At 33.7% G+C, this 16,469-nt stretch overlaps 4 protein-coding genes across 7 annotated transcripts; 2 read left to right on the plus strand and 2 right to left on the minus strand.

The window, feature by feature from the left end:
- Positions 1-1,231: 1,231 nt before the first annotated feature.
- On the plus strand, positions 1,232-2,492 carry LOC111300757 (methyl jasmonate esterase 1-like). Its single transcript, XM_022896374.2, has 3 exons — positions 1,232-1,662; positions 1,835-1,972; positions 2,072-2,492. The coding sequence occupies exons 1-3, from the start codon at positions 1,309-1,311 to the stop codon at positions 2,351-2,353; spliced, it is 774 nt and encodes a 257-aa protein (XP_022752109.2). The 5' UTR covers positions 1,232-1,308; the 3' UTR covers positions 2,354-2,492.
- Positions 2,493-3,802: 1,310 nt separating this feature from the next.
- LOC111300008 (methylesterase 1-like) lies at positions 3,803-5,597 on the plus strand. Its single transcript, XM_022895578.2, has 3 exons — positions 3,803-4,356; positions 4,821-4,958; positions 5,138-5,597. Exons 1-3 carry the CDS (start codon positions 3,979-3,981, stop codon positions 5,417-5,419), a joined length of 798 nt encoding a protein of 265 aa, XP_022751313.2. The 5' UTR covers positions 3,803-3,978; the 3' UTR covers positions 5,420-5,597.
- Positions 5,598-8,662: 3,065 nt separating this feature from the next.
- LOC111300009 (methyl jasmonate esterase 1-like) lies at positions 8,663-10,056 on the minus strand. The gene is made up of 3 exons (XM_089747958.1): positions 9,623-10,056; positions 9,102-9,239; positions 8,663-9,003 (listed from the first exon to the last, which is right to left on the minus strand). Exons 1-3 carry the CDS (start codon positions 9,986-9,988, stop codon positions 8,719-8,721), a joined length of 789 nt encoding a protein of 262 aa, XP_089604084.1. The 5' UTR covers positions 9,989-10,056; the 3' UTR covers positions 8,663-8,718.
- Positions 10,057-10,329: 273 nt separating this feature from the next.
- LOC111300007 (golgin) lies at positions 10,330-15,720 on the minus strand. 4 transcript variants are annotated; one of them, XM_089747956.1, is made up of 12 exons: positions 15,454-15,698; positions 15,282-15,344; positions 15,095-15,199; positions 14,954-15,010; positions 14,283-14,840; positions 13,715-14,194; positions 13,404-13,465; positions 13,211-13,316; positions 12,959-13,038; positions 12,523-12,837; positions 12,262-12,334; positions 10,330-11,400 (listed from the first exon to the last, which is right to left on the minus strand). In XM_089747956.1, the coding sequence occupies exons 1-11, from the start codon at positions 15,541-15,543 to the stop codon at positions 12,298-12,300; spliced, it is 1,953 nt and encodes a 650-aa protein (XP_089604082.1). In that variant the 5' UTR covers positions 15,544-15,698; the 3' UTR covers positions 10,330-11,400; positions 12,262-12,297. The 4 variants fall into 4 exon arrangements, with proteins under 4 accessions (XP_089604082.1, XP_089604083.1, XP_022751307.2 ...); XM_089747957.1 differs by having other exon boundaries at positions 13,286-13,316; positions 14,924-15,010; XM_022895572.2 differs by having other exon boundaries at positions 14,924-15,010.
- Positions 15,721-16,469: the final 749 nt, after the last annotated feature.

A 16,469-nucleotide genomic window follows, 5' to 3' on the forward strand; every position in this document is an offset into this window, starting at 1 on the left:
TCATGATATTTTCCTCACGATTACTGTTTTGCTTACTCCTTTTAAAATATTTGAAATGATCAAATTTTACTATCGTATTTATCTCGTTTGATGTTTAAAATGAAATTAAATGAGTTAAGAATTTATTTTAATATCACTTGTCTCATAATCATTACTCTCTTTTTACAAAATTTACTTATTAAAGTATATAGCACCAAATTTTATATATCAAGCAATCCTTTTTTTTTATCCAATATAAGATTAAAGTAATTTACTTACTTTTTTTGGAGTGCTTAGCGTGACACTAATCCTTGGTTTGTATCATGGAGCTTGATGCCGCTACAACGCTGTCTCATTCAAATCAGCTGGTCCCCGTGTCACTGCAATTGAATCTTGGTGCCAATGGAAAAGAAGTGAAGTTGATTAATGGAGCTGCATGGCCACATCTGGGTCATTCTCTCTGGACCTAAAAAAAAAAAAAAAACTTGCCAAGAATTAAATGGCTCAAAACATATAAGATGACAGTTTAATTTATAATTAATCTCCATTAGAATTCAAGTCCTGCTAATGGAATTTATGAGGAAAATAATCCAGTTACTGCTTTGTGCTTGAAAATATATATTTAGATTGTGACATCACAGATTAGCAATTTAATTTCCATCTGACCACCTTTACATTGCACAAAAGCATGTGCTAGACCAAGACCAAGATTTTGCATCCATTTGTGAACGTAGTATAGATATGCAATCAGCAATCATCTCAATAATATTTTTGCTTTACATCAGTTTCTTTAGTATATCAATGTAATATTTGATTATCATTTTAATTTATCTTATACTTTAATTAAAAAAAAACACTTATTTATGGAAGTAATGTAAACAAAATAGGGAAGCAATATGGAGAGAAATATTAAAGATTTTACTGGATTACAATTGATTCTCAAATCAATAATAGGTTACTCTCCCTTTTATCAACCAAGTATTCTCAAGATTATTTCAAAAAAAAAAAAAAGTTGCTTTATTTGGTTGGGGTCATTTGCACTTAGAACTAGTCAATCCACATCATTTTATCTAATTTAATTTATTTTCATCCATGTTTTTACAATAACTAATTACCTTATTGAGAAAATAATTAATTACCTAAGATAAAATAGTAAATATATCCTGACAGCATGCCAATAATTATGGTGGTTTGATCAATATCTCGTAATCTTTAATTAAATAGTTGGAAGATTTTGTTTAAGGCTTGAGCACTTGAGCAACCCCTTTATATATAAGCCCCTCAAGGGAGAAAAAAATAAAGCCCAAAAACCTGTTGGGGAGAAAAAGGATGAAGCACTTTGTTCTAGTTCATGGCATTTGCCATGGCGCTTGGTGCTGGTACAAGGTTGTGGCACTCCTCAAATCGGCTGGTCATTGTGTCAGTCCATTGGATCTTGGTGCCAGTGGAATCAACCCCAAGAATATAGGTGAGCTCACTTCCATGTCTGACTATGCGCAGCCATTGATGGAATTCATCGCCTCTTTGCCTCAAGAAGAGAAGGTGGTTTTAGTGGGTCATAGTTTCGGTGGCATAAGTATTTCTTTAGCCATGGAGAGGTATCCACAGAAAATATTAGCTGGGGTTTATCTCACAGCCTTCATGCCAAATCATGATTCTCCCCCAGGAACTCGTGTACAAGAGGTAATATTCTTTTGGTCTCGGTAGATGATGACTGCAAATTTGTTCCACGTCGTTTTCAATTGTAGCATGTTTTTAAGGAGACATGGTGACTGGAATATTGCTTGATTTCTGGAACCCACATTAATTTTCTGGGTAGTTAATAATTTTATTTTCTTCATTTATGGGAAACCAGTTCTTCAACAGTGTCATGGAAGAGTCCACTATGGATTTCCAGCTCTCATTTGATGACGGACCAGAAAATCCCCCAACAGGTGCCTTGTTTGGGCCAAACTACATGTTGGCAAAGGTTTACCAATTATCCCCAAAAGAGGTCAGTATTTCAACAACAACAAAAAAAATTCAATTTCATGATCTGCATAAATGGTTCCAATGTGTGGTGTTCATGGCGCTGATGTTGTTTTCAATGTAGGATATCGAATTGGCTAAAACGGTGTTGAGGCCTGGAAAGTGGTTCATGAAAGATTTGTCAAAGGAATCTCTGCTAACCAAAGACAAATTTGGATCAGTTAATCGAGTTTATATTGTTTGCCAAAACGATTTGCTGATAAAAGAAAGGTTGCAGAAATGGTACATTGAACATAACCCGACAGGCGATGTGAAGGTCATAGCTGGGGCTGACCATATGCCCATGTTCTCCAAGCCCAACGAGGTCTTCAAATGTCTCCAGGAAATTGCTGAGAAATATAACTGAAATTGTTGAATCGCCATGAAGCGTTTCACTATGCCAGTGTTTGGGTAATTCACTTTCATGATAACCCACAAGCCAGCATTGTAATTGTAATCTCTTATTGGTAATATATCAATAAAGAAATCAAAGGTTTTTAATCAAATTAAGGCCTTGGATAAGCTAATATATATTTGTTTGAGCATGCATACAAAGTTACATTAATTTCATCATGTTTGTTCATGTTTGATTACATTTGAAAATTAAAAAGAAAATTTCTTTTATATTATTGGTCCTGATTGATGATTTTAATACCAAAAAAAAAATGATATATAATATCAAAGATAAAGTATGAGATGGAGGGAGTCAATTAATGACGTCTATTTAAGTCTAAAAATTCTTTTAAAAAAATCTAAGAAAGAAATGGAAACAATTTGTTTCCAATCCAAGGTCTACCTTTCCATCTCTCTGTATTTCACGTGGAAACAATTTCTTGTTAAACCTAATGAATTGCCTTTTTTTTTTTTCTGATGGGATGAATGTAGATTTGTTATTTATTGGAATGATATGAAGGTCTATTTTATTAAAATTACAATAATTAAGTGCATAAAATCAAACATCATATAATAACTTAGTAAGTTTTTTAGGGATGCGTCCAACCGATCAATAGGATATAATCAATTAGAGTCAATTTATTTTAGATTTGAATATAATTTAATTTAAAAATTTAAATTTTGATCGAATTTAATTTTTTAATTTTAAATCCGATTCATAATTTTTTCAAACAATTTAAGCTCAATTCAATACATTTGATAAAATTTCATAAAACTATAAATATAAACATTAAATATTATATTTTATCATTTACTTATATATTAATATTAAATATATTAAAACATATTTTAAAAAATTGATAAGAGTTACGAGTCTATAAAATTTAATATTAAAATACTTAAATTTTACTCAATTCATTATTTAAATAATTTGAACTTAAACTAGGCTCAATCATATATATATTTGACTCAAATTATTGGGAATTTTTGTGGGCTAATGAGTCACTAGAGCAGCTTAATGGTTTGGATTTTAAGCTTGTAGCTATAATGACGTTGTTGAATGATTTAATTTGTTATTATGTTTTTTTTTTATCAAAATTTAATCTTTTTTGTTACCTTAAAATTTTCTTGCATCACCAAACAACAATCAGAAAATTTTCCTTTCTCGGATTTTTTTGCTTTGATGTTTTCTTTTTCCTCAAATTTTTATTGAACAAGTAATCAAGTTCCTGAAATCCACCCATTTAGGGGAAAACAAAAATCCCTTAAATCCAGCATTTTTTGTTTAGGGCACCGTGAATGTGACTTAGGTCACTGTCAGGAGCCCATGAGCCCACAACTTCAATGGCAAATCAAAATCAACACTTGGAAAATTGTGGGTTTAACTTTTTTTCAATAATTAAAGCAGGACGTATCAAAATCCAAATCAATAATGGAGAAATTTCAATTCCAAAATCAAAATATCTATTATCAAAACCTATTTTATATATGCCTTGAAAGATCTGCAATGGCGTAATCAAATTCTGTGCCTAACGGGGTGAAGAGTCAAGAGAGCAAAGTTCAAACTCTCCAATACTGAAAAAGAAAAAAGAAAAAAACATGGCAGAGAACAAACGGGAAAAGCACTTCGTGCTGGTGCATGGGATGTGCAAAGGAGCTTGGTGTTGGTACAAACTCAAAACCCAGCTCGAGTCTGCTGGTTACAGGGTCACAGCACTCGACCTAGCAGCTTCTGGAATCAACATGAAGATGAAGTCAATCGAAGATATTCTTACGTTTCATGAATACAGTGAGCCCTTGTTGGAGATGCTAGCCTCCCTTCCTTCCAATGAAAAAGTCATACTTGTGGGACACAGCCTAGGGGGCATCAATTTGGCCCTGGCCATGGACAAGTTTCCGGAAAAGATTTCAGTTGGGGTTTTCTTAACAGCATCCATGCCAGATACCACTCACCAGCCATCATATGTTTTGGATAAGGTAATAGAACTCAGTACTAGCTGGTGGCTTATCTCATTCAGATAAATCCATCTCATTATAAGGATTTTTTTAGTGTAATTTGTAAATCCAATTCCAATGTGTTCAGCCCAATGAGGCAATAAACTAAAGAAAAATGGGGCAAAACGGTCAATAAAAGAGTGTAAGACTAAATATCGTTTTTAGTAATATTCAAGCAAAAAGTGAGATCGTTTTGAATAATGTTACTTGGGTGTTTTAAAGATTGACATTTAGATTTTATTCTTGTTAAAACCATGTTGACATTAGTCACCTGAACATTTTAATTCTATGCTTTTGGTGGAGTTTTCCACCTGAAATGAAGCTGAAAAGGTGTTCAAAATGTGATATATAGGAAACAAAAGGCTTGAACTGAGTTCTGCTTCCGGATGTTTGTTTATGTAGTCAAAATGTTTTTGAATTGCCTTCTAGTCTTCTCCTTGCAACAGTGCTTTGGGAACGTCTCAGCAGAGGGGTGGTTGGACACTCAATATTCACCCTACAGTGGACCTGAACAGCCCCTCATATCAGTGACGTTAGGCCCTCAGTTCATGGCATCCTATCTTTATCAGCAGTGCCCTGTTGAGGTATTTGATCTCTCAGGAAAATCTCACTTTGATGTTTAAATTTTGAAAACTCGAGCTCTATTATATAAGTTTAAGTGTTCAAGAATTACATCTACTTCTCAACTTGCCAAAATGCATTTTGAAGTATCTAAAAAACTAGGAACTTTTTTTTTCTTTTTTTTTTTTTTTTTGCTTTGAAGGACCTTGAACTAGCCAAGACTTTGGTGAGGCCAGGATCAGCATTTCTACCAGATTTGTCCAAGGCAACCAAGTTCTCTGATGAGGGATATGGATCCACAGCACGAGTCTATCTTGTGTGCAAGGAGGATAGAGTAATACCGGAGGAATTCCAACGCTGGATGATCGAGAACCACCAGGTAAACAATGTAATGGAGATTGAGGGTGCTGATCATATGGCAATGTTATCCAAGCCACAAGAAGTTTGCCGTTGTTTATTAGAGATTCCAAAACAATATGCCTGAATTTGATCTTAGCGTGGCAAAAACAAATGATGCTGTTGGCTAAATTTTGTTCATCAGTTTATGTATTTATACCAAGTTGTTTTTCATTTTTTTTTATATTGGGATGGGGGGAAGAGACATGTGGACTCAGAATTCAAAATAACTACGTGAATTAATTGAGTTAAAATTTCAGATTCAACTGTTTTTCATTTTTATATACAAGAAACCATTAGCACAATCTAGGTTATGAAAATTCAAATTTGCATTCTTTTTTTGTTACTTAAACTCACACTGTCCATCCACTTTGTCTGAGTCAACGCATAATAAAATAAGATAATTTCCTTATTGCAATAAATTTGTTATTAATGGATTCATTTCCTCCATTTCAACTATAGGCCCTCTTTCCCTTGTTAGTTGCTTCTTTCTTTCCCTCGTTGTACATTGATACTATCCTCTCTGGATCACAAGTCAAATATAGAGTATGTATTTCATAATGCCAACAGCCTCAACATTGGCCCCATGCAATTCCATATATCCAATTAATGAAACTTGAAAACGATGTTTACCGACTTTTATCCAAGTACTGTTCCATTAGTCATTGTAGACATCCAATTAGGTTCAAGCCCAGATCAATTAGGCATGACCCAAATAGGTAAGGTCCAATTCAATTTTTATCCTGTATTATTATTATTTTTTTTTTGTATTTTATGTATTCTATTATTTATTATTATTATGTATTAATATATGTATATCTGTATTTATTTATTTTTTATTTAAAATAGATTTATATATATTTTATTTATATAGTTCTATATTTATTATATATTATAATTTATTTATTATTTCTCTTATTTTTTTATTTTTTATTTTTTAATATTTTTTTGATTTATCTTATTGTATTATCTATTAATAATTTTTTTTCTTTTTTTTCCTTTTGTTCCGTTTATCTGGTTTTTTGTAAATCTGATATTATTATTATTTTTTCTTATTATTTATCCTATCTTTTCTAATTATTTATTATTTTTTTATTTGATTTTTTAGGGCTAGGATTGAAAGTTGAAGAATCCCACTGTGAATGGGAATTCAATCAGAAGAGTCCAGTTAGATTCAAAGATTGAATTTCCGTCCAAAGAAGAATTGGGATTGATCAGGAACTCCTGATCAATCCCTATATAAAGGACCCCTGAAACAGAATGAAGAACACACAGAGAAGAAAACAGTGAGCCAGAGCTACTGATTTGAGAGGAAAAGGTGTAGAGAAGAGTATAGAAGGCTAAGAAAAGGTTTAAAAAAGTTCTAGGAATCATCAAAAATTTTTTGGGAATTTTTTAAAATTTTTTTCTGGGAATTTCTGGAAAATTCCATATTTCGGTTGCATTTTTCGGTGAAGTTTAAATTTTTCGACGAAAATTCAGGTCAACCTTGAAGTTTCCGGTGACCTACCCAGTTTCCGGCGAAGAACCTCAGAAACTGGTGATCTTCCAGCCAACTTCCGACGAACCTCTGACGAAATTTCCAGATTCCGGTGACATTTTCCAGAATCCGACGAAAATTTCACCGGTGTTCTTCAGCTTTTAGAGAGAAGGGAGAGAAAAAAAAGAAGAAGAGAGAGAGAGGGGAGGAGCGTTCTGTCGAAAAACGAAGGGAACTGCATTTTATATCCTCCCAAAACGACGTCGTTTTGGCTTTAAGTTAATCAGAGGATCCGCACGTTTTACTGAAACCTGACCCGACCCGAGCCTCGACCCACTTCCTGACCCGCGCGTGCCAGCCCCCCTCCGAGCCGAGCCGAGCCAAGCTGCCAAGCCGCTCCCCCCGAGTCGTTTCCCTGCCTTGAGCCGAGCCGCTCCAGGTTTTTTTATTTATTTATTTATTTATTAGATTAGGTTTATTTAATATTCTTTTTATCTTTATTTTATTTTTTATTTTTTTATTATTTTTTTATTTATTTTTTTTATTCTATTTTCTTTAAATAAAAATAAAAAATTCCAAAAAAAATATTTTTAGGGAAAAGTTGAAAGTATCAATTTTTCTTAAAAATTAAAATTTCCAAAAAATTATTTTTAGGGAAAAGTTGAAAGTATCAATTTTCCTTAAAAATAAATTTCCAAAAAAACATTTTTGGGGAAAAGTTGAAAGTATCAATTTTCCTTAAAAATAAATTTTCAAAAAATATTTTTAGGGAAAAGTTGAAAGTATCAATTTTCCTTAAAAATAAATTTCCAAAAAAACATTTTTGGGGAAAAGTTGAAAGTATCAATTTTCCTAAAAAAAATAAGTTTTCAAAAAAAGATATTTTTGAGGAAAAGTTGAAAGTATCAATTTTCCTTGAAAATAAAAGTTTCAAAAAAAAGGTATTTTTAGGGAAAAGTTGAAAGTATCAATTTTTCTTAAAAATAAATTTTCAAAAAAAGAATTTTTGAAGAAAAGTTGAAAGTATCAATTTTCCTTGAAAATCAAAGTTTAAAAAAAAAAATATTTTTGAGAAAAAGTTGAAGGTATTAATTTTCCTTAAAAATAAATTTCTAAAAAAATATTTTTGAGGAAAAAGTTGAAAATATCAATTTTTCCTACACAAGAACAATCATCATTTCCTTCCTTTCTATTTTAATTTTGATTTTGATTTTTCTTTAACTAATCCGATGACGGAGCCTCTGTAAGTGAAACAGTAGTTTTTCTTGCATACTCTTGAGGTGAGGGAATTTTTTCAATTTTCTGCTAAAAGTATTAGAGTCAATTGAGAATAATTTTCAATAATTAATTACTTTGTAAAATTTTAAGGCTTACTGGATAACACAAATTTAAGCTGATATCATCATTTGATGGGCGTTGTAAGGGTGCTATAACCTTCCTCACACGTAACCGAACTCCCGAACCCTGTTCTGATTAGTAGACCTGAACCTATTCTTTTAGGGACCCTTAAACTTAGGTGTTCCCTGAAGGGACAGATTCTTTAGGTGACCAATCGCACTTAGATAAAAAAGATTGGTGGCGACTCCCTAAAATCAATGTCTAACGATAGATTCTCGGATCTAGAGGTTATGACAGTCATCAAACAGCAGCTAATACTTGGACCCGAAATTTTTTCCATTAGGTGACAAGTATACAATAGCACATTCAAGTATTTCTCGGCAATTTCTTTTTTTTTTTTTTTTTATTTTATTTGGGTGCATTCTCTGCTATTTCTTTAATATTTCCATGAATCAGGGGAGCTGGATCGACAAGTCAATATTACAAATTAGGCCATTAAAATAAAAAAAAAAATGGAAGTTCGACATTGGTCCATTTTATTTCAGCTGTTTGAATCAAGCAACTACGCTCTAAATATATTTTTCTGTAATTTCTTGAAGACAAGAGCACAGCTCGTTCGGTTTGGAAAACATGACCATGTGATCAGAGTCGGAAATCAGCTTTACCTCATCTGGTGGATTGTTTTCAATCATCCACCTTTGGAAGTCTTCTTTTATGATATTATCTTTGTTGCACACAATGTACACTCGAGGCACTAATCCATATTCCTCCTTGGTGACTGCAGTAGCCTGGATTGATCTTTCATCTTTATAGACACCAACATGTCTGACTAAAGTTAGTGCAAGCGTTACATCCTGCTCCAATACATTGTATACAAACAAAGAGACATCAGCTCGTCTTTCAAACACAAAGGAAAACTGAATTCAAGGATGAAGCCTATTGAGACTCTTGCCTCGGGAGGGGAAAGCTGGTATAACTTGGATGCCATGAAATTGGGCCCAAAGAGTACTGAGGTTGCAGGCTCATGCATACCATTGTGGAATCCAAATTGCGTGTCCATGTACTTGTCGGAATCCAATCTTTCATTGCCCTGTCCGAAAAAAGACCAGTAACGAAAGTTAAGAACTACGCTCAATGCATACTAAGAATTGCAGTTTGCAGTAATATCTCTTCTTTTTTTTGTTGAACGAGGTTCAACAAATAACTGTTTTGGAATTCTTTTTTAACCTTGGAAGCATCTTGGAAGAAATAAGTGAAATAAGTGTTGCTGTCTTGCTAGTAGCATGCTTTCGTGCTTATCTATCCACCTCACAAATCGTCTTCTAGCTTAGTCTGAAGACTGGATATACGCTAAAATGCTATAGAAGGAAAAGAAAAGTAGCCAAAAACTGGTCTATGAACAAGGGCTGAGCTAAATGGACTGCTTCAGAGGTGGGAGTGTTGGTGCTGGAGAGAGGAAGAAAAGGGTTGTACCGTTTGAGATAGAGTCTGAAAAGTGAGTTCTGGACCCGGCATAAAAGCAGCGGCAAATACTGCGACAGCAACTTTTTCTGGAAACCTTTCCATGGCGGCTGAAACGCAAAACCCACCCTTGCTGTGGCCCACTAGAATCACCCTCTCCTCTGGTGGGAGAGACGCCATGAATTCCATCAACGGTTCGAAGTAATCAGACATGGAACGAATCTCATGAACTTGCTTTGGATGGATCCCAGAAGCAGCCATGTCAATTGCTGTAACCTTGTAGCCCATTGATTTCAGCTGAGTTGTCACCTTATACCAGCACCATGCTCCATGACAAGCTCCATGTACTAGCACAAAATGCCTCTCTTTCTTCACCATCCCATCCTATTCCAATCGGACCTATCCTTTTCTTACCTGTGGTTCAGTCTCTTGCACCATGGATCAATAACCTCATTCGCTTGCGTTTATAACTTTATAATGAAACCTCATTTCTTCTCAAAATTATTGGAGTAAACCAATATCAAACGTATGCCTCTCAAGTCGGTTTCAAAGTCTCCAATAATTTCTTTTTTTTTTCAACATTTATCGATTTTATCTTTTGGTTACTTCAAGACACTTGTCAATTCTAGAGATAATATTGAAATTTCATAACTCAATTCATTTATTCTTTTTTTTTTCTTTTTAAATTTGTTTTTTCCTTCTCAAAGACAATTATAAACTGAAATAAATATAATATTTCAATATTTAATTCAATGAATAAATATAATATTCATTTACGAAATGAACTATAATACAGAATCTATCACATCATATAAAAATGAGTGAGAAACAAAACGTAACGGAATTAAAACCATGGTTCCTCATCTTAACATTCCAAATACAAAGTCCTCGGGATAGACGTGTGTTAAAAGCCAAGAGGACAACAACACAGAGTCAGCATACTGCAATATGCAGCAGCAGGTATCATCTCATTTATGAAGTCGTCTATATCCTAATGCAATCTCGAAGGATAAACATCACAGCTGAATTTTATCCCTGAAAACTTATCTATGTGACTTGCTTCACCAAGGACCCAGCTGTGATGTAGGTTGTAAATTCAAATGGAAAGAAGCTATATAACCAAGGGAAAGAGTAGCTATACAATGCCCATGTCTGCGAAGAGAGAGTAGCAAGTACCTCTTGACGCAAAGAAATTGACTGAGGTCAGGTCCTGGCATACTGGCAAGGGCAAAAACTGCGACAGAAATTTTCTCAGGGAATCTTTCCTTGGCAACAGAAATGGAAACTCCAGCCATGCTATGGCCAACCAGAACCACCCTCCCCTTTGGTGGGAGAGACGCCATGAATTCCATCAATGGTTCAGAGTATTCTAAAATCGTATGAAGCTCATGCACTTGCTTTGGATGGACATGAACCCCAGAAACAGCCAGGTCGGGAGCTGTAACTGTGGCCCAATGATTGCAAGAGAGTTACCACCTTATACCAGGACCATGCTCCATGAAAGGCCCCATGGACAAGCATAAAATGACTCTTTCCCTTCTTCATTTGTTGCCCTTCCGACCCTTTCTTGCCTTCGAACAAGTTTATGTGCAATGAAAAACCTTATTTGGCCGTACCAGGTCATGTGACTCATGTCGCACAATCACATACAAGTCCTATACTTTTAACATGAACCATCTAGTAGCCCCAGCAGTTAGCAAGGCTTCACCTCCCATACCAGTTGCTGAGATACTTAGGTTTCAAATGTCCCATTGGCCATAGCTTTATCAAGACTTTGAAAACGAATATAGCTACAAATTTACCAACCGCATAAGAGAAATTCATAACAAATTTCGGTAAAAAATTAACAGTAACTTTTATAACATGTCTTTTAATACATGATACATTTTTCTTTTATCGTGATACCATACATTTAGGATATAAAAGGATAACAATCAGTAAAGTAGTTTTATGAATTTTAGCTACATAAATAGTTTCTCAAGTACTGGTTGCCTACAAGGGTACCACATTTTAAATTTAATTTCTAATTATCATTTATATTTTTTAAACTTTTCAACCCTATACATAGCATATCAAGTTGATAGAAAATCAGACACAGCCAGCTTAGCTGTTTCTTGTTCGTTAAGTAGAATGAATTCCAACCAAACCCATAAATTTCTAAACAAATAGTAATCAAAGTTTCAAACTGTAATCTATTATATATTTCGTTAAGGCATTGTCAATTTGAAAGGCCTTTCCCCACACCCCCAATGACTGCCTCTCCTTTTATAGCTCTTCCTTGGTTACGAAACAGTAAATATTTATTCACTCATCCTCTTGCTCTTATAATTGTCAAATAGAAAAGAAAGATTATTAGCCTCATATGAGGGTCCGTTTGGAATACATCTTTCTTTTTTCTTTGAATGAACTGTCTCAACGAGGTCACAGTCATGCTGCACAACCAGAACAAGGCCAGTTCAAAGATTTCTTCCCCTAAACTTGAATGTTAGAAAAAAAAATCACAAGATTATAACTAAATTATGATTTTTAGTGTTCACTGCATCCTTACTTGATGAAGTTCAAGGATCATCAATAATACTTGTCTAATTTGTATCAACGTTTTGAGAAAAGAAGATGGAAGTTAAAAGAATACCTATAGAGAGATCATTTACCTGACTAGACCTTCCATTCCTCAAAATGTAATCATCCTACTGCTTAAAGCAGAGTTCCTGAAATCTTGTTAGGCTGCAATGGAAACAAGAAATGAAGAGACATTCAGATATAAAACTACAATTTTCTTTTTATTATTGAGAAGCAATATGGTAAATTATTTATTCTCGTATCCAACACAAAAGTTACATGCATTTATAAAAATATAAAGAGCCCTAAAGCATTGAGCAAAGAAAAACAATCATAATAGAAAAATGAAGCACCGTTTTAGAAGGACTACTGGGTTATATGGAAACAAGTTCTTCAAGTGAAGGTTCTCCACAGATTTTTTCAGAGAAAGCAAACAATCTTTGGCTCGCTCAAACGCATAAGCTGCATATCTATTTTCAAGGTCACCCTTAAATTTCTTCTCTAGATGCAGAGGAATAATTTTCGCAGGTCCAGCTGATGGCTCGATCTTAAAACTTGATCTTTCTGGCAAAACTTTTCTTCTCTTGCTAGATGATTGATTTTTATCTTCTCCAAACACTGAAAATTCTGTAAATGTTTGACATGAATCACATACCTTGCGCAAACACCTACAAACAAAAGGTCACACCACCAAAGTTACACTGAATCAGAGGCAAATAAGAAATGAAAAACTGAGCTCTCCTATCACACCACCTTGTAAGGCTAACAGATGAATACTAAAATACATACCTTAAGAGATATTCTGCACAATTAATTCCTGTGTCTTTTGAGATAAGATAATCAAGAAGCACTTGATGGTCGTAGTGCAACTGCAGATGGTGAAGAGAAACACATGACATCAATAATAAAAATAACCCACTCCAAATAAAAGAAATGGACTGCATTTTTTTGGTTATATTTTCTTTGTCTCCCCTATTGTTGGAGAGGGAAAAAAGGGGAGCTTGGGGTGCTCATAGCATGATTAGGATGTAAAAGACTTGCCTCTGCAAGGAATAAATGAAATAGGTGTATGGGATTAAAAATATTTGAAACATGAAAAAGAACATCTTCTCTCACATCTTGAGATGCCCATCTTTCTTTGTGGAATCTACAGACAAACCAAGAAACAGTTGAAAGAAGAATCAAAGAAAATCATTAAACAAACGAAGGTAAAAACAAGGATATTATTGCTCACTGTTGTTCTTCGCAAGCTTGTAAAGAAAGCAGTTGCAAGAGCAACTTGAATAATAAGTCATCCTAAGAAAAACAAGGAATTAAAGCATGACACACATAAGAAAGCATAGATTAAAAAAAAAACAGAACTAGTTCTAGAGCAGCTAACAAACTCTTTATGCACAAATAATGCAGTACAATTACCAAAAATAATAATAATGCAGTAAGCATTCTCATAAAAAAAAAAACACACACACAAACACACACACACACACACAGAAGCATACAACCATATAGTGTTTAGAAGAGTTTCCAAGGGTAAAGGGAACTGACCTCATGCACATACAGTTTGATGAAGGAACGTGAAAAGTTTACACACTTCTCCATGTATGTTTCTTGGTCCACAAGCATATCAACAGGCAGATGTTCAGAGATCCATGAATAAAGCTCTAATAAACCTCTCTGTCTACCGCAACAACTCAGATCTGAATTTGCGTCAAAAGCCACGCCTGACTTCACAGTTGCACTAGGACAATCCATGCCAGTGTCTTTTCTCGGATTTATCAAACTGAAGGAACACCTCAAGAAAAGAAAAATGGCCTGTCTTTGTAAATGGCAAGAGTGCATACTATGCACTTCTCCATCAGAAATACTTGACATAAAAGGAGAGTCTTCTAGACTACCATCCTGATCCTCAACTTCAGTTAAAGGTTGGCATAAAACTTCTTGAAAGTAATTATGTAGAAGCTGTAGCCAGGAAACAAGAACCAAACTATCTAGTGGTATTTGGAAACTAAGCCTGATCATCAGAACCTGAAATTTTTTTTTAAGTTCATATAATTAGAGCGCTTACATGCTTAAACAGATCAGAGAAAATAACAAAACATCTACATTTCCATACCAACAACTTGTGTCTGAAGTAACGAGACATGCATGTGTTGACACACACACCTTTCTTGCCAAGGCACCAATATAGAAGTTTAGGTACAAAGTTGATAATTTTGGAAAGAATAGCATGCTTATCTAGGGAATCATTTAATCCTTCCACAAAATTAAATTGCTCAACCAATGAACATAGAAACTGAATAAAATTCCCTAAGAACACAGTCCTCAGTTCATCCTTTTCACCACCATTTCCACCAAAGAACTCATCCATTGAATCCCAAGGCACATTCGAAATGCAAAAGCTTACTGAATCTAAAAACACTTGAACAAGTTCATCATCACACTCTTCCTTCAAAAATTTCAGTATATTTCTTAATAATCGAATAATGCCAGCCGCTGTAAGGAAGCTAGCATTTTTCAACTTGGGCTTCAATAAATCTGCAAGACTTAATAAACCAGAATCTGAATCTCCAACTCCAGTTATTGCAGGTTCAAAAGAACATGAAGATATGTTTGAGATTGAGAATTCAAAGCAAATACATAGCGAATGGATTAAAAATTCCCAGCTCTTTCCCTGCAATAACACGAAAAATCATTAAAAAGAAAACCAAACTGTAATTTTTTTTTTTTTTAAATCTGTAAATTTTGTTAACATACAGATGAGGCTATGAACTCAGAGAGGTTTACGAGAGCATTGCCAGCTAAATGTTGAATGAATCGGCTTTCAAAAGTTAATAAGGTTATCTGAAAGAGAAATTGAAGAAGTTATGTGATTTGGGTTATCAAGAAAAAATTATGAAAAAAAAAGGAGAAAAATCAATAAATTACCAGGTGAGATATTGCTTTGGATAAAAATTGGTGGTTTTGTGAGTTTGGAATTAAGGCAAAAGAGGTGTTAGTCGTGCGAATCAAGCGGCGAATTTCATTTGAGACCTGAAAAGTGAATGACAGAACAGAGCTAAGTGATGAAAGGAGTAGAGTGTACGAATTTGAGAGAAAGGGAGGAGAGGAGAACCTGAGAAAGGATGAGGAGAAGGTCTTTCTCTTCTTCTTTGCTTAAAGAGATGTTCTCTGATTCCTGGCATTGTAAAAGAAAAAAAAAAAAAAAAACTAAGGAAGTGAAGATTAAAGAAAAAAACAAAAGAAAGGGCAAACGAAATAGAAAATTGGTGAAGAATGGAACTGACGGTGAAAGGGTGAAGAGAATCGTTGATCAGACGGAAGAGACGGGAAAATTCAGAATCAGTGAGCGACGATAGAGATATTTCTCTTGCCATGATGAGAATCGTTCATGGATTTTTTTTATTTTTGACTCAGTTTCAAGAGACCGGATTTCTCAGTCGTTGATTTTATGCAAGGTGGCTTGTCAATTAGAAGGTGAAGAGTTTTTTTTTTTTTTTTCTTTCTTTCTTTCTTTCTTTGAAGCAATCACGAGAAAAAAAAAATCGTATACTATTTTATGTTTTACAAATAAAACGAAATTAATCTTCAAAAATGATGAAAGTGAAGAGTATCGAATATTTTTTAATTTAATTTTAGCTATTAATAATATTTGTTAATAAATAATTTATAAGCCTAATATAATTTTATATAACTAAATTAAAAAAATTAAGATATTTAATTTTAAAAACCTAATTATTGTATTATGCATTGCAAATTTTTGTTCAACTTAAGATTTTTTTTCATAAACTAATCTGTCATGTGACATTGTTTTCAATCACTGTAATTAATTTTCTTTAATTTAAATAAAAGAACTCCATCAATATTTCATGTTTGCTGATTTTAATTTTTATTTATGGATTTTGTTAATAAATAATTTTAAACTTATTAAACTTGTTTATCGTAATATTTAATATTAAATAACAATTAATTTAATAAATTTTATGCATTAAAATTATAATTTATTTAATATAATATTTTAAAAATACTTTTAAAATATTTTATTAACAAAATCTTTATTTATTTATTTTTAAGACATCATCAATGACAAAAATTTGGTTTGGATTTTCTAGCATTGACTGAAAAATATAAAGCTACTGATTCGATAGTGTTGTGTTGCAGAATTCAGTTACAATCATCCCCCACTCTCATTGCCTGCGTGCATGCCACCGTCGTATGAAACCTCCTACCGGGGCTAGCCTCCACAACCACCCTCAAAAAGAGCGTCAACTACACGCTCTCCTACTGACCACCTCCCTAACAT

The sequence above is a fragment of the Durio zibethinus genome, chromosome 18, assembly GCF_047325235.1.
Source record: "Durio zibethinus cultivar Kanyao isolate XHJ-2024 chromosome 18, ASM4732523v1, whole genome shotgun sequence".
In the NCBI taxonomy this organism is placed as follows: Eukaryota; Viridiplantae; Streptophyta; class Magnoliopsida; order Malvales; family Malvaceae; genus Durio; species Durio zibethinus.

Bases quoted from the DNA above. Each gene is read 5' to 3' on its own strand.
- LOC111300008 (XM_022895578.2), top strand. From the start codon at position 3,979: ATGGCAGAGAACAAACGGGAAAAGCACTTCGTGCTGGTGCATGGGATG. The intron at 4,357-4,820 runs GTAATAGAACTC...TCCTTGCAACAG, and splicing joins CATCATATGTTTTGGATAAG to TGCTTTGGGAACGTCTCAGC. The intron at 4,959-5,137 runs GTATTTGATCTC...TTTGCTTTGAAG, and splicing joins ATCAGCAGTGCCCTGTTGAG to GACCTTGAACTAGCCAAGAC.
- LOC111300009 (XM_089747958.1), bottom strand. From the start codon at position 9,988: ATGGTGAAGAAAGAGAGGCATTTTGTGCTAGTACATGGAGCTTGTCAT. The intron at 9,240-9,622 runs GTACAACCCTTT...TTTTTCGGACAG, and splicing joins TTCAGACTCTATCTCAAACG to GGCAATGAAAGATTGGATTC. The intron at 9,004-9,101 runs GCAAGAGTCTCA...GTATTGGAGCAG, and splicing joins ACCAGCTTTCCCCTCCCGAG to GATGTAACGCTTGCACTAAC.
- LOC111300007 (XM_022895572.2), bottom strand. From the start codon at position 15,543: ATGGCAAGAGAAATATCTCTATCGTCGCTCACTGATTCTGAATTTTCC. The intron at 15,345-15,453 runs GTCAGTTCCATT...TTACAATGCCAG, and splicing joins ATTCTCTTCACCCTTTCACC to GAATCAGAGAACATCTCTTT. The intron at 14,841-14,923 runs GTATGTTAACAA...GTGTTATTGCAG, and splicing joins CTGAGTTCATAGCCTCATCT to GGAAAGAGCTGGGAATTTTT.
- LOC111300757 (XM_022896374.2), top strand. From the start codon at position 1,309: ATGAAGCACTTTGTTCTAGTTCATGGCATTTGCCATGGCGCTTGGTGC. The intron at 1,663-1,834 runs GTAATATTCTTT...ATGGGAAACCAG, and splicing joins CAGGAACTCGTGTACAAGAG to TTCTTCAACAGTGTCATGGA. The intron at 1,973-2,071 runs GTCAGTATTTCA...TTTTCAATGTAG, and splicing joins ACCAATTATCCCCAAAAGAG to GATATCGAATTGGCTAAAAC.